Source organism: Neolamprologus multifasciatus, unplaced genomic scaffold (assembly GCF_963576455.1).
Source record: "Neolamprologus multifasciatus unplaced genomic scaffold, fNeoMul1.2 chr13_unloc_6, whole genome shotgun sequence".
Taxonomy (NCBI): Eukaryota; Metazoa; Chordata; class Actinopteri; order Cichliformes; family Cichlidae; genus Neolamprologus; species Neolamprologus multifasciatus.
The window spans coordinates 38,903-55,263 of NW_028181979.1; the positions used below are offsets into that span (position 1 = coordinate 38,903).

The 16,361-nt window shown below is 39.6% G+C and overlaps 1 protein-coding gene across 2 annotated transcripts; it reads left to right on the plus strand.

The window, feature by feature from the left end:
- The first annotated feature begins 3,824 nt into the window (after window positions 1–3,824).
- On the plus strand, window positions 3,825–16,361 carry LOC146490392 (uncharacterized). Of its 2 annotated transcripts, none has more exons than XM_085153248.1 (3): window positions 3,825–6,357; window positions 6,772–14,629; window positions 16,167–16,361. In XM_085153248.1, exons 2-3 carry the CDS (start codon window positions 7,577–7,579, stop codon window positions 16,170–16,172), a joined length of 7,059 nt encoding a protein of 2,352 aa, XP_085009374.1. In that variant the 5' UTR covers window positions 3,825–6,357; window positions 6,772–7,576; the 3' UTR covers window positions 16,173–16,361. The 2 variants fall into 2 exon arrangements, with proteins under 2 accessions (XP_085009374.1, XP_085009373.1); XM_085153247.1 differs by having other exon boundaries at window positions 6,772–14,929; window positions 16,167–16,360.

Genomic DNA, 16,361 nt, shown 5'->3' on the forward strand with positions numbered 1-16,361 from the left:
ATGACTGCTTCTATTTTTCTCATTTTTAACATTTATATTTTTAATTTTATTCAACTTTTTTCAACAAAAATTTCCCATGTATTTCAATGGGGAGACCCTTCAAATCCTCATTCAACTTACTCATTTTTAAACTCTTACTACTTCCACATACATTGACATAGAGCCACCATTCAAACTTTAAAACGAAGACAAGACATTCAACTATTCAACTTGTATTTATCTTTTCAATATCTATTATACTTTTTCTTCAGTTCCAGTTTAAGTTTCATGATGTTTTTTCAGCCGTTTCAGAGTTTATAATGGGTGTGTATGGGACGGAATGTTGGGGCTAGAGTGAGACAGCTCAACTGCTAGAGTGAGAGGAGCAAAAAATTAATCTTAAAATCTTTTTTAAAACTGCTGCTGTGTCCGCAGCGTTTGCTCTACAGGTATGATTTTACCCTCAAAACGTAGCCATCGCTGTCCTCTTTCATCCAATGTGTTTATTATAGTAATAGGTGTTATGGTTCTTTCATAAATGTCACCAATGCACAGCCTCCTCCCTCCAACTCTTCCATAGACTCTAATGTTAAAATGGCTCAGAAGGTTCATTTGAAAATCAGAAGAGCATGGTGTCTTTCCACTGTCACCACGTCCATATAATAAACTCCACAGGCATGAAAACTGAGAATTCAGTAGACCAGACATTGCTGCCGCTCACGGTGAAAGAATTTTGTCAATACGACCTGTACTTTTCATTTGGGAACGATTTGTTTCGGGCTGACTTTTCTATTCATTTTAAGCAGCAAAAGTGAGGGGCATGTCTGTGTGCGTGTCACACCTGCCTGCCTAACGAGCTCTGCCTGCCACTCTGCCAAGATTCATCTTAAACACTTCTCTTTCAACTGCTGCTGTGTCCACAGCGTTTGCTCTACAGGTATGATTTTACCCTCAAAACGTAGCCATCGCTGTCCTCTTTCATCCAATGTGTTTATTATAGTAATAGGTGTTATGGTTCTTTCATAAATGTCACCGATGCACAGCCTCCTCCCTCCAACTCTTCCATAGACTCTAATGTTAAAATGGCTAAGAAAGTTCGTATTGAAAATCAGAAGTACAGGCTGTCTTTACACTGTCACCACGTCCATATAATAAACTCCACAGGCATGAAAACTGAGAATTATGTAGACTAGACATTGCTGGTGCTTACGGTGAAAGAATTTTGTCGATACAACGTGTACTTTTCATTTGGGAAGAATTTGTTTGGGGCTGACTTTTCTGTTCATTTTAAGCAGCAAAAGTGAGGTGCATGTCTGTATGCCTGTGTATGGAGCCATTGGGTGAAGTCACTACAGCAACTAGGCTCACACCTGCCTGCCTAACGAGCTCTGTCTCACTCTGCCAAGATTCATCTTAAACACTTCTCTTTGAACGACTTCTGTGTCCACAGTGTTTGCTCTACAGCCATCATTTTACCCTCAAAACGTAGCCATCATTCTTCTCTTTCCAACACCGTGTCTTTGAAAGCTCAGAGATGTAAACTTTTTAAACTGTGTGGATCCAAGTGGAGGGATCACATTTTAGTCATTCAGTGATTCAAAGAATATGAACTTTTAATATTCATTCAGATGTTTTCTGACTCTAAATTTTATTTTCTCATTTCTTAGGTTTTTCTCATTTACCTTTAAACATTTTCAGCTATTTTCCAACTTCTTCTGTGTAAATGTCAGCTTTTAGCAGTTCAGCACTTTGGTTTTCAGGTTAAAAATTCAGTTTTTTTATCCCATTCAAAATTTTTAACTCAAAATTCAGCAATTAATTCATTTCAGTGCATACATTCAGATTCAAGCATTCACACTGCAGTTTCTTCAGAAAATGCACTTTCTAGTTAGTGTGAATGCTTGTAAAAGCATTCACAGTATTGTTCTTCTGTTTCTTTATTATTATATTTTATTATCTATTCCGTACGTTTTTTGTACTCCTACTCCTTCAAAACCGTTCAACTTAGAAAAACCATTCAAACACCGTTAGATTCCTCTTCTTTTGGACATGACTGCTTCTATTTTTCTCATTTTTAACATTTATATTTTTAATTTTATTCAACTTTTTTCAACAAAAATTTCCCATGTATTTCAATGGGGAGACCCTTCAAATCCTCATTCAACTTACTCATTTTTAAACTCTTACTACTTCCACATACATTGACATAGAGCAACCATTCAAACTTTAAAACGAAGACAAGACATTCAACTATTCAACTTGTATTTATCTTTTCAATATCTATTATACTTTTTCTTCAGTTCCAGTTTAAGTTTCATGATGTTTTTTCACCCGTTTCAGAGTTTATAATGGGTGTGTATGGGACGGAATGTTGGCGCTAGAGTGAGACAGCTCAACTGCTAGAGTGAGAGGAGCAAAATAATTAATCTTAAAATCTTTTTTAAAACTGCTGCTGTGTCCGCAGCGTTTGCTCTACAGGTCTGGTTTTACCCTCAAAACGTAGCCACCGCTGTCCTCTTTCATCCAATGTGTTTATTATAGTAATAGGTGTTATGGTTCTTTCATAAATGTCACCGATGCACAGCCTCCTCCCTCCAACTCTTCCATAGACTCTAATGTTAAAATGGCTCTGGAGGTTCGTTTGAAAATCAGAAGAGCATGGTGTCTTTCCACTGTCACCACGTCCATATAATAAACTCCACAGGCATGAAAACTGAGAATTCAGTAGACCAGACATTGCTGCCGCTCACGGTGAAAGAATTTTGTCAATACGACCTGTACTTTTCATTTGGGAACGATTTGTTTCGGGCTGACTTTTCTGTTCATTTTAAGCAGCAAAAGTGAGGGCGCATGTCTGTGTGCGTGTCACACCTGCCTGCCTAACGAGCTCTGCCTGCCACTCTGCCAAGGATTCATCTTAAACACTTCTCTTTCAACTGCTGCTGTGTCCACAGCGTTTGCTCTACAGGTATGATTTTACCCTCAAAACGTAGCCATCGCTGTCCTCTTTCATCCAGTGTGTTTACTATTGTACTAGGTGTTATGGTTCTTTCATAAATGTCACCGATGCACAGCCTCCTCCCTCCAACTCTTCCATAGACTCTAATGTTAAAATGGCTAAGAAAGTTCGCTTGAAAATCAGAAGTACAGGCTGTCTTTACACTGTCACCACATCCATATAATAAACTCCACAGGCATGAAAACTGAGAATTATGTAGACTAGACATTGCTGGTGCTTACGGTGAAAGAATTTTGTCGATACAACGTGTACTTTTCATTTGGGAAGAATTTGTTTGGGGCTGACTTTTCTGTTCATTTTAAGCAGCAAAAGTGAGGTGCATGTCTGTATGCCTGTGTATGGAGCCATTGGGTGAAGTCAATACAGCAACTAGGCTCACACCTGCCTGCCTAACGAGCTCTGTCTCACTCTGCCAAGATTCATCTTAAACACTTCTCTTTGAACGACTTCTGTGTCCAGAGTGTTTGCTCTACAGCCATCATTTTACCCTCAAAACGTAGCCATCATTCTTCTCTTTCCAACACCGTGTCTTTCAAAGCTCAAACATTTAAAATTTTTAAACTGTGTGGATCCAATTGGAGGGATCACATTTTAGTCATTCAGTGATTCAAAGAGTATGAACTTTTAATATTCATTCAGATGTTTTCTGACTCTAAATTTTTTTTCTCATTACTTAGGTTTTTCTAATTTACATTTAAAACATTTTCAGCTATTTTCCAACTATTTCTGTGTGAACGTCAGCTATTATAAGTTCTGCACTTTTGTTTTCAGGTTAAATTCTCTTTTTGTATTGTTTTCATTCTCATTCAAACTTTTTAATTTAAAATTCAGCAATTAATTCATTTCAGTGCATACATTCAGATTCAAGCATTCACACTGCAGTTTCTTCAGAAAATGCACTTTCTAGTTAGTGTGAATGCTTGAAAAGCATTCACAGTATTGTTCTTCTACATATTTATTATTATATTTTATTATCTATTCCGTACGTTTTTTGTAGTCCTACTCCTTCAAAACCGTTCAACTTAGAAAAACCATTCAAACACCGTTAGATTCCTCTTCTTTTGGACATGACTGCTTCTATTTTTCTCATTTTTAACATTTATATTTTTAATTTTATTCAACTTTTTTCAACAAAAATTTCCCATGTATTTCAATGGGGAGACCCTTCAAATCCTCATTCAACTTACTCATTTTTAAACTCTTACTACTTCCACATACGTTGACATAGAGCCACCATTCAAACTTTAAAACGAAGACAAGACATTCAACTATTCAACTTGTATTTATCTTTTCAATATCCATTATACTTTTTCTTCAGTTCCAGTTTAAGTTTCATGATGTTTTTTCAGCCGTTTCAGAGTTTATAATGGGTGTGTATGGGACGGAATGTTGGCGCTAGAGTGAGACAGCTCAACTGCTAGAGTGAGAGGAGGGGGGGAATTAATCTTAAAATCTTTTTTAAAACTGCTGCTGTGTCCGCAGCGTTTGCTCTACAGGTATGATTTTACCCTCAAAATGTAGCCATCGCTGTCCTCTTTCATCTAATGTGTTTATTATTGTAATAGGTGTTATGGTTCTTTCATAAATGTCACCAATGCACAGCCTCCTCCCTCCAACTCTTCCATAGACTCTAATGTTAAAATGGCTCAGAAAGTTCTTTTGAAAATCAGAAGTACAGGCTGTCTTTACACTGTCACCACGTCCATATAATAAACTCCACAGCCATGAAAACTGAGAATTTGGTAGACTGGACATTGCTGGTGCTCACAGTGAAAGAATTTTGTCAATACGACCTGTACTTTTCATTTGGGAAGGATTTGTTTTGGGCTGACTTTTCTGTTCATTTTAAGCAGCAGAAGTGAGGCGCATGTCCGTGTGCGCAGGCACTATAGCAACCAGGCTCACACCTGCCTGCTTAACGAGCTCTCTCTCACTCTGCCAAGGTTAAACCTAAAAATGTCTGCTGCCTCTAAGCAGTTGTAGTAAGATTAACTTTTTCAATAGGTACAATAAGACAGATTTGACAGGGTTTTGCCACAGATTAATAGTTTGTCAGTAGTTAGTATATGCCAACTAAGGAGAGCATTTTGATTGGCACACAGGTTTTTGAGATCTGGGCAGTTTGAGTTAGTTGATGACTTTAAAATCATCCTTTCTGATTGGATAATTAAAGCTCACAGTATCTACCTGTCTGTAGTTGATTTTCCCACATTTTAATTAACGTTTAACTAATCTAATCTCATTTAATGTCTCTGTTTATAGTCTGTATAGTTTATCCCTCTACTAACACACTTAAAGTAGTTTTAAAATAAAACCCACAAAACAGTTCAAGATGAAATACTTTTTATTTGCTCATGTAATGCCAGTTGCCCTGTTTTTCTGTATGTCACTCATTCGCTTATACTCGGGCAAAAAGTACCAATTTGTACACTAGTCTAGTGTATTTTTTCCCTCTATCTCTCTATGTCTCTCACACACAGAGACCAACACACAGACATGTATATGCTCATTATTGCTGTTAAAACTGATGGTCAAATTTCCAAGCACCACCTGAACGCCTCATCTGTTTTTAACCCATCACTGGACCAACTGTCTCATTCCGCTTTGCTTTCTGCTGTGGTAAGTACCGTACACTCAGTACTGCACTGTTTTATTTTTATGATGGTAAAAATACATGTTTGACATTTAAACTCACATATCAAGTCCAACAGAGTTCAAAAGAGTTCAAAGAAAAAAGAAAGAATAACCTTCGCTATCATTTATATATGTTTATGACGTTTTGCTGTTAGCAGCAGTGCTAACGCTAGCTTTAATGCTAATGCTAGCAACAATGGTAATGCTAGCAACAATACTAATGCTAGCTATAGTGCTAACACTAGCCTTAGCAGTTGTTAACTGACAAAAAGAATATTCCTGTGATATTTCTTGGTGGGCAGTGAGACAAAAGTAACAAATGAGCTTTATTATTGCCATTGTGGCTCAGTTTTAACAGTAAGAGTGCTAGCGCTAGCAGCATTGCTAACGCTAGCTGCAATGCTAACGCTAGCTGCAGTGCTAACACTAACTGAAGTGCTAATGCTAGCCGGAATGCTAGCGCTAGCAGCAATGCTAAGGCTAGTAACAGTTTAACAGTAGCCTTACATAAGTGGAAATACTTCAGGTAATTAGTTTGAATTATAAAATAGCTGCTGTGTCTGTTGGTGTGCTATATTATTATATAACTTGCTGATTATTAGTTTAGTGTATCGTGTCGTGTGGGCTTTGTATTTCTGTTAGTCTGATAACACTGTACAGACAACTAACATATTATTTCTCGTTTTACACTTTCAGGAACTTTACTGACACCTGTGCTTTGCCTGGTAGGTGTGCACATACTGTAAGAGAAGTAGACCAAAATAAAAAAATAATCTGACTAATATAAGCTTCGATGGGTTCAAACTTTGTGCTAGACCTTTTAAACACAATTTTATAATAAATACACATAAGTGCAGCTTAATAATTGGGCTAAAATATTTCTTTCGTACATTTTTGTAGTCACACTACATGTGATTAGTTAATCATATTTGTATTTAAAAATATTATTGCTGAATTTAATTAAATATTTATTATTTTAAAAAGTGCCCAATTATGCAACTTTTTGCACATGGCAGCCAACAACAGTTTAGCTTGAATATTTGTTTTGTCCTGTTTCAGTAGTCACAATTAGTTCATACAATTACCATGTGATTTCATTTTAATAAATTTATAATTTTTTTCTTGTTTTTTGTTCACAGTGTGCAGAAGAAGAACAAGGACCAGATTTCCAGTCTTCTCTCTCACATCCCAACCCCCCATCCCCTCTATCCTCTGTCCTGCTCCACCTGTTTTCTCTGCCTTCTTTCCATCTGTATTTCACTCTGTGGTTTGTGAGAAATTGTGCCAAACCAAGAATCTTATTGCGGTTTGATTTCAAAGCCGTGTCTCTCCTGCTCTGTCTGTTCTCTCTGCTAAATTTTCTCTCTACCTGTTTTTCACTCTTGGCTTGCTGCTGAAAAACGCCAAGCCAATAAAGCAACGAAGAGTGCATATTTTGCCTCAACCTATGAACAAACTGAAATAAAACAAAACTCTGTGGTTTGATTTCCAAGCCGTGTCTCTCCTGCTCTTTTCTGTTCTCTCTTCTAAATTTTCTCTCTACCTGTTTTTCACTCTTGGCTTGCTGCTGAAAAACGCCAAGCCATTAAAGCAATAAAGAGTGCATATATTGCCTCTACCTAAGAACAAACTGAACATAGAAAACTCTAATTCACGGTTTTATTGTGATTTCCAGGCCGTGTCTCTCCTGCTCTGCCTGTTCTCTCTTCTAGATTTTCTCTCTACCTGTTTTTCATTCTGGGCTTGCTGCTAAGTTGTGCCAAGCCAATAAAGAGAGTGCATAATATTCTCTCAACTGAAGAACAAACTGTTAAACGAAAGACAACTTTTTCAGACAAATAAAAACTGAAATATAAAAACAAAGACAACATCTCCTGGTGTGTGCCACTCTTATCTTGTGAACATATTTTCTAAAGACTAAGAAACACTTGCAGGTGTGTGAAAATGCCAAGGAAGCAGAAAAAGTCACAAGCTGCAAAACAACGCTGGAAGAAGTTCCATGAGTTTCACATTGTACCAATATGTGAACAGGCTGAGTTTGATTTTCCTCAGAGCTGTGCAGAAGACAGTGTGTCTGCAAAGATCAATTCTGATAGTGTCAAACAGGCAGGTCAACATGTTCCTGCAGATGTACAACAGGTATCGTATGCTGATGCTGTAAAGAGTGGACTGCAGCATAAATTTAATGAACAACCTGAGGTGTCAAGTGCCCCACAGGTGGGTTATGCTGATTTTTTGAAAAGAGGCTGTCACAGTGATGTGGCAGGAACATCTCATGCAGAAAGAGTGAACCTTGAAAACCAGCCCTCTGTTACACATGTCTGTGCATCTCACAGCCAGGCACATCCTAAATATGGAGACTCCAGAAACAAGCAGTGCACATGTAACTCCCTCACATTTCTTGCATTCCTTCATGAGAATATAAACATGACTACAGCTGACCTTAATCTGGTCTTGGATAAAGGTGATGTGATGTACAAAGAGGCCAAGAAAAGATTTCCTAAAAATATTCATTTGGCAACCGATGAGCTGCCAGACAAAGTTGATGCTCGCAGGTCTATGTATCATGTCGACATGACACAGCCTTCCCGGTATGGGACATTTGAAGAACCTCCAGAGGAAGCAGTCGATACCTTTCTCAGCTTAGAAGCAGGACTGAGCTGCCTGTTGTCAGATGTGCAGTATGCCTTACTGATTATGAGTGGATTGTGTATCGCAGTGTTCAGATCCACATCAGGCAAATATGGTTTCTTTGATCCACACTCCAGAACAGCCAGTGGTCTTCCTCTACCACTACAGTCACGTAATCGTGGTACAGCAGTGATGCTGAAATTCACACTCCTCAGTGACATGATTAAGAGGATCCAAGATTCTTATGAAATGATGGAGATATCACCCTCTTGTACCTATGAACTGAAACCTGTTCAGCTCTACGACATGAGCACAGTCAACATGAGTGATATTATCACAGACATAGTCTGCAGACCAAGTGCCACTGCTGTGGCACCTACTCACTCTGATGAAGCAAAATCCTCTACTCCAAGGAGAAACACAACCACTGATCTTACTGAGATCTCTCAAATGTCCATTTGTACACCACTGGTAAAACAACATGAAGTCCAAATGACTCAGTTCACATCACATGAAGATCCTGAGAATGAATATACTAATATACCTACTGAAGAATCATCCAGTGACTTTAATTTTCTTCCATCGAATGATGCTTTTTCATGTCAATCAAATGCTGCAATAACAAATGTTGCTGCCTGTGATCTTTCTGATATAGTTTTACAAAAACTGAAAAAAGTTAATAAACAACAAAGGCACAAAATGAAAAGAAGATTAATGGCATCAGAGAAACCCAGAAATCAGAGAAAAGAAAACCAAAAAAGGAAAGAACGACAAAAGTATGCTTCAAACAAAGAGTACAAAGAAAAGAAAAAATCTTGCACAAGCAAGGCATATAAAAACAATCCTGAAGTTAGACAGAAACAACAACAGTATATTAAAAGACGTTATTGTGAGAATGATGAATTCAGACAGAAACAACAACAGTATATTAGAAGACGTTACTGTGAAAATGATGAATTCAGAAAGAAACAAAAACAATATGTTAAAAGACGTTTTTCTGAGAATGCTACAGTTAGAAAGAAACAACAACAATATATTAAGAGACGCTACTGTGAGAACGATGAATTTAGAAAGAAACAAAAAAACTATATCACTAAAAGGTATCGAGAAAGCCCAGAATTCAGAGAGAGACAGAGATCTCGAGTGACTCAGCGTTATGCACGTGACAACGCATTCAGAGTAAGACACAAACAACTGATGAAACAGCTAATGCGAGACAGGTATCAAAGCAATCTTGCATTCAGGATTATACACAAAATGAGATGTGCAATGAAAATAAAAAGGAAATACAGATGGGTGAACAGACAAACCCAAGAGAGTGACAACAGTGTGATCAACGAGGCTATATCTGTGTTCAAATCACAAATCAAAGTTGGACCATCATACCCATGTACTGTCTGTTTCAAGGCTTCATTTCCAAACCAAGTGCGACCCTGCAGAAGGTCAAAGTATGTCAAAAACCCACATGTGGTTGCAACATGTTTGACAGGAAAGTTTGTTCATGTTTGTGATGAAAACTGCAGAAATGAGCAGTGCAATGTTCCCAATGAGAGAAAGAGAGAGTGGATTTGTCACACCTGCCACGATCATCTTAAAAATGGATCCATGCCAGCACTTGCTATTGCCAATAAACTGGATCTTGCTGATATTCCACCTGAACTGTCTGATCTCAACATACTGGAGAGACATCTCATAGCCAAGTGCATACCATTTGCCAAGATCATTCCTCTTCCCAAAGGCAGACAAAGAGCAATTAGAGGAAATGTGGTCTGTGTTCCATCAGAGGTACAGGAAACTGTGGAAGCACTACCTCGATTAAGAATTAATTCTCAGGTGATGAGAGTAAAACTGAAGAGACGCTTGTCTTACAAAGGTCATCAGCTGTTTCAGACTGTAAGCTGGTCTAAACTTGTGCAAGCACTGCATAAACTCAAGCAGATTCATCCACAGTATAAGGATGTGAGCATCAGAGATGATGCTGAGCTGTGTGATCCAACACTTCCTGATGAAGATGAGGAGGAGGAGGAGGATGAAAACATGAATGAGGACGATTATGATGAGGCTGATTTAATGGAAATTGACAGCTGTGAGAAAAATGCACTGAGTGAAGCACAAAATAAAAATGAACAGGATATTGACATGTTACCCTGTGAAGGTGAACAATCACGTGAACAGATGAGAGATGATTCAGAGCAAGCAGATGGACTGACTAATGGTGGTTTTGCACTCGAGTCCTGTTTGCAGCCCCCTGATGTGGCTGAGGAGATATTATGTTTCAGTGAAGGAATCTACTCTGTTGCTCCTGCAGAGAGAAACAATCCAATAAGTTTTTTCAAAACACCTAAACTGGAGGCCATGGCCTTCCCTGTGCAGTTTCCTACAGGCCAAAACACACTTGATGAAAGAAGGCTGCTCAAAGTATCCCCCAGTGGGTATTTCAAATCAAGACTTTTCTGCATTGATGATCGTTTTGCCAAAGACACAAACTATTTGTTCTTTGCACAGTTTGTGACAGAAATACACCTGGCTACTTCCAGCATGACAATACAGTTAAGGAAGGCAAAGCCTCTGACCAGAGATGGGAGAAAAATAACCTCAGGCATGTTACAAGATAAACATGAGGTGGAGAAACTGGTGCGAAATAAAGATGCAGTGAGATTCATGCAGCCTCTGAGAGGAACCCCAGCCTATTGGGAGAAAACAACAAGAGATCTTTTTGCCATGATCAGACAGTTGGGAACTCCCACGTTCTTTTGCACATTTTCAGCTGCTGAAATGCGCTGGCCTGAAGTGGTTGAGGCAATAACAAGGCAGCAAGGTGAACAAGTGACTTTTGAAGGACTCGACTGGTCGGCAAAGTGTGACATCCTGAGAAGCAATCCTGTCACAACAATGCGCATGTTTGACAAGAGAGTTGAAGCCTTATTCAGAGATTTACTCTTATCTCCTGCAGAGCCACTTGGCAAAGTTATTGACTACTTTTACAGAGTTGAGTTTCAGCACAGAGGAAGCCCACACATACACTGTCTCCTGTGGGTAGAAGGTGCTCCTGTGTTTGAGGAGGATGATGAGCAAACTGTTGTGGATTTTATAAACAAATACATCACAGCTCAGCTGCCTGATCCTCATAAACAACCTGAACTGTACAAGAAAGTAACAGAAGTGCAAAAACACAGTAAGAATCACACGAAGACGTGCTTTAGGAGTTTAAGCTCCGGGTGCCGTTTTGGTTTTCCCAAACCACCCTGCAATGAGACAATGATCACAAGACCCAGTGAGGATGATGCACTGGAAGTAGAAACAGCAAAGAACAAGCTCAGACCACTGAACCAGCTGCTGAATGAGCCTGAAACTGCTTCCATGAGTTTAGAGCAGCTCTTGGCAAGATGCAAGTTGACACATGCAGAATATGAGCGATACCTGAATAAAATGAACACGAGGAGTACGATCATACTAAAGCGTGATCCAAAAGACTCTTGGATAAATGGCTATAATCCACATCTGCTTGAAGCCTGGAACAGTAATATCGACATAAGCTTTGTTCTAGATGCTTTCGGCGCTGCAAATTATTTAATGAAATATATATCAAAAAAAGAGGGCGGGCTATCTGAGTACCTGAAAACTGTCATTGAGAACTCCCATAAGGACAGTGTAAATGAGTGCGATGAAATGAGAGCCGTCATGCAGGCATATTCAAAGAAACGAGAGATCAGTGCACAGGAGTGCGTTGCTCGTGCATGTGGTCTTCACATGAAGCAATGTTCACGTGCTGTAATCTTCATACCAACTGATGATAATCCTGTGAAAATGAGTCGTCCCCTGTCAGTTCTGGACAACACAACACCCGAGTCTTCCAATGTTTGGATGACATCTTTGAATGACAAATACAAAGCCAGACCTGAAACACCCGAGTTTGAGGAGATGTGCATGGCAGACTTTGCTGCTACTTGCAGGATTGTCTATGGCCAACAGACAAAAGGTAAAGATGTTTTGCCCCTTCTCAATGAGATGGGATTTGTGCAAAGGCGCAAAAACGATAAGCCTGCTATCATCAGATTTCACCGCTGCTCACAAGAAAAACATCCAGAGCAATATTACGGAAGACTGCTTAAACTGTACCTTCCTCATCGTTCAGACCACGAACTGAAAACACCATCGTTGCCAACCTATCAGGCTTTCTATGGTGCTGGCTGTGTACAGCTACCAGGTACTGACCATCTTGAGTACGTGCAACACATTGTCAAAAGAAACAGAGAAAAATATGAGAAAAACAGTGAGGAGATCGAGAGCGCTGTTGAGGAATATGAGCAGAACAGAGGTGTGACTGACGAATGGTGTAATCTGGCACCTGAATCAGATCTCGTAAGGTTGCCACTTGTTGAACAAGAAAGAGAGCGAGACAATGAAAATGAACAGGAAGATGTGCCCGACTACAGCCGTCAGGCTGATGCTTCAACAGAAGTCAGAGCCATCAGGGAACCCCCTGCTATTGATCCCACATTGTTACGTCAGATGTTTCAGAATCTGAATAAGAAGCAAGCCTGCATATTTTATGCAGTTAGAGACTGGTGCATTAAAAGAGTCTGTGCTCTAAATCCAGAGCAGTTTTTCTTTTATATTAATGGTGGTGCTGGAACAGGAAAGTCACATCTTATCAAATGCATCTACTCAGAAGCATCTAAGATACTGAGCAAAGTGCCCAGGTATGCAGACGACGTTGACATATCAAAACCCACTGTCCTGTTAACTGCTTTCACTGGGACTGCAGCATTTAACATTTCTGGAACAACACTGCATTCTCTTCTCAAGCTACCTAGAAGCTTAAAACCTCCCATTCAGGGACTTGGCAATCAGCTGGATGAAGTCAGATCTGAACTTTTGAATGCTGAAATAATCGTCATTGACGAAGTGTCTATGGTGTCAAGACATCTCTTTGCATATGTAGATGCAAGACTCAAACAGATCAAAGGGACTCGGAGACCCTTTGGAGGCATGTCAGTCATTGCTGTTGGAGACTTCTATCAGCTACCCCCAGTGCGACAGTCTAAACCTCTCTGTGTGCACGACCCGTCCGAGATCGACCTGTGGCGGGAGCATTTTCAGATGATCACTCTGACTGAGATTATGCGTCAGAAAGATGATGTTGTCTTTGCTGAGATGCTGAACAGAATTCGTGTGAAAGGAAAGTTGGATGAGCTTTGTGAAGCAGATAGAGATTTGTTGTCAGAGGCCATAACTGAACCAGCCCTATGTCCGACTGATGCGTTGCACATTTTTGCAACTAATAAAGAAGTGGATGCACACAACTCTGCAACACTGGCTCTGCTCCATACTCATGTCATTGACATCCATGCAGATGATTATAGAAAAGATCCTAGAACTGGCAGAATGGCACTTCAAGACAGACCATTGAAAGGAGGTAAAAACGAGTTACCAGACACACTGAAGGTTGCAGAAGGAGCTCGTGTCATGCTCACCAGAAACATTGACATACAAAATGGTTTGGTTAATGGTGCATTTGGAATACTACTTAGAGTAGTTTACTCTGAAAATGACCAACACATCATCAAGCTTGGACTTAAAATGGATAATGAGACATCTGGAAAGAATAACCGCACACCAGCAGACGACATGGTGTACATTGAGAGAGCAGAAGAGAATCTGAAGCAGAAAGGAGTGGTACGAAGACAGTTCCCAGTGAAGCTGGCCTTTGCATGTACAATACATAAGGTACAGGGTATGACAACCACATCAGCTGTTGTCTCTCTTAAGAGCATTTTTGAGCCCGGCATGGCCTACGTAGCTGTCAGTAGAGTGACATCTCTCAGTGGACTGTATCTTCTTGATATGGAGGAGAAAAAAATATTCACCAACCCAGAAATCACTGCAGCGCTTGAGAACATGAGACAAGCCAACCTTGATGACATGATGCCTCTTCTACACGTGAGACAAACACTGAGCAGGTCAGACGTTTTCACCATTGTTCATCATAATACAGAGGGACTGCCAGCTCACATTAATGACATCAAGAGTCACCATGAATTGTGTCTAGCAGATGTTTTGTGCCTAACAGAAACACACCTGCGGGGCTCTTTTGTCGCAGAGAGTCTCCACTTGGAAAATTACAATTTGTTCAAACGCAACAGACACCTGTCCTACACAAACTTTCCCCAGATGGCAAACAGAAGTGGTGGTGGAGTTGCTGTTTATGTGAAAAGTGACATTCAAGTGCATGAAAAACAGTACATCCATAATGTAACTGACCTTGAATTTCTGGCTTTAAAGGTTGAAGCACCAGTCAGTGCTCTGATTGCAGTTGTGTACAGACCTCCAGACTACACTCTGAGGCCATTCCTGAAAAACCTGGTAAGCCTATTAGACTCATTAGAGATCATGGACTGTCATCCCATCATAGTTTGTGGTGATTTTAATGAGAATGTTTTATCCAGTGCAAACAAACCAATCCTGGAGCTGTTTGAGTCTAGGGGATACGCACAGGTCATCACTGCCCCTACCACAGAGAAGAACACACTGCTTGACCTAATTTTCATTTCTCAGCCAGAGCGATGTCTCCATTCTGGAGTCATGAAGACCTACCATAGTTACCATGACCCTGTATACTGTGTATTGTCCTGTGATGATTCATGATCTAGATCTTTGAATACAGTAAGTAATTTCTGTATTTTTGAATGACATAAGAAAGTAGAGCGATATTTAAAAGTTGGCTTAAGAAAAAATGCCCTGCATTGCAGTATAATGTTTGAATTGTTTACATAAAATACAATTAAATGAATTAAGTAATGATATCAGTAAAAGATGACAATTTTATTTATTACAGAAAATCTAAAAATCACCTACAGTAATCTATGAATGTCAGAAAAATCAAATATACCAGTTTAAAACGAACAGTGTAGGCATATCCTCTCTGCAGCCAGGCTTCAAAATCCTGCCAGGCTGCCCCAGTCTCACTGTGGCTGGGAGGGAGGGAGGGTGGACCAGAGGATTGCCCAAACAACGCATATATGTTCAACAGCTTCTTCGTTGTTTCTGGGAGAACAACACAGACTAAAGGTTTAAAATACCTAATTACAGCAATAATGACAGTTAAGCCACTTTATGTGTGCCTTTATTTTAAAATACTATTTACAAAAATGTTATTGATTTTAGTTTGTTATAATCTTTAAACTTTTTCAAAAGTATACGATTATATTTTTGGACAAATCTTACGATGAAACATACATTTTTATGAGCTTTTATCATGTTTCAGCCAGTGCATTTATCAGGGTGGGTCTGGGTCTGGGATGATAAATGCACTGGCTGATAAATGCACACTTCTGGCCAGAAGTGTTTCAGCAGTGTCACATATGTACTACATATGTGACACTTGCTTTCTGTTACCAGCTGATACCCTACATTTGTATAGACATTGGATCTTGTGAGGCTGGGGAGTTGAGTGGGTAGGTGGGAGTTGAGTGGGGGGGGGGGGGGCGGTGGGAGGTTGTTAGGTTTTTTTTTTTTTTTTTTTTTTTTTTTAAGAGAGACACAGTCCTCCTGTGTCTTCTTCAAGCTTAAAAGCGTAAAAGCCAACAGTGTGAAGCACATAGCAGCCAGAAACTGTAATGCCACAGATCAGAGAGGCGTCATCATCACCATCTTCATTGCCGTACGACCAGAGAGTGAGACTTCACATCTGGACCACAGGATACATTCTGTCTTCCTTCTAGCTTGTCCCACAAGCAGTCGGTGAGATTTACTTGCATCAAAAAGGGTTAATGACATAATTTCCATTAAAACATGTATTAAGTTTTTGTAAAGTGTTTAAATTGTGTTTTCACCTGACCTTAGGAGTGTAGATTGTAATGTCTGTACTCAGGTGTTTCCCTCTGTGATCCATCCCTTTCAGAGCTGAGACACTCAGGACTGAACAGACTGCACAGTTTCTGTGACTGAGCCTCCAAAACACCTTCTTTGAAACCACACATGATAGAAGGGCTTTATATTTGCAGCAGCACTACTACAGGTATTCAGTTTATTACAGGATGTGTTTGTTTCTTAGGACCAGCTCTAAGTGCACACTACCTAACATATACACCTTTCT

Excerpts from the sequence above, each read along its gene's own strand:
- LOC146490392 (XM_085153247.1), top strand. The coding sequence starts at position 7,577 with ATGCCAAGGAAGCAGAAAAAGTCACAAGCTGCAAAACAACGCTGGAAG.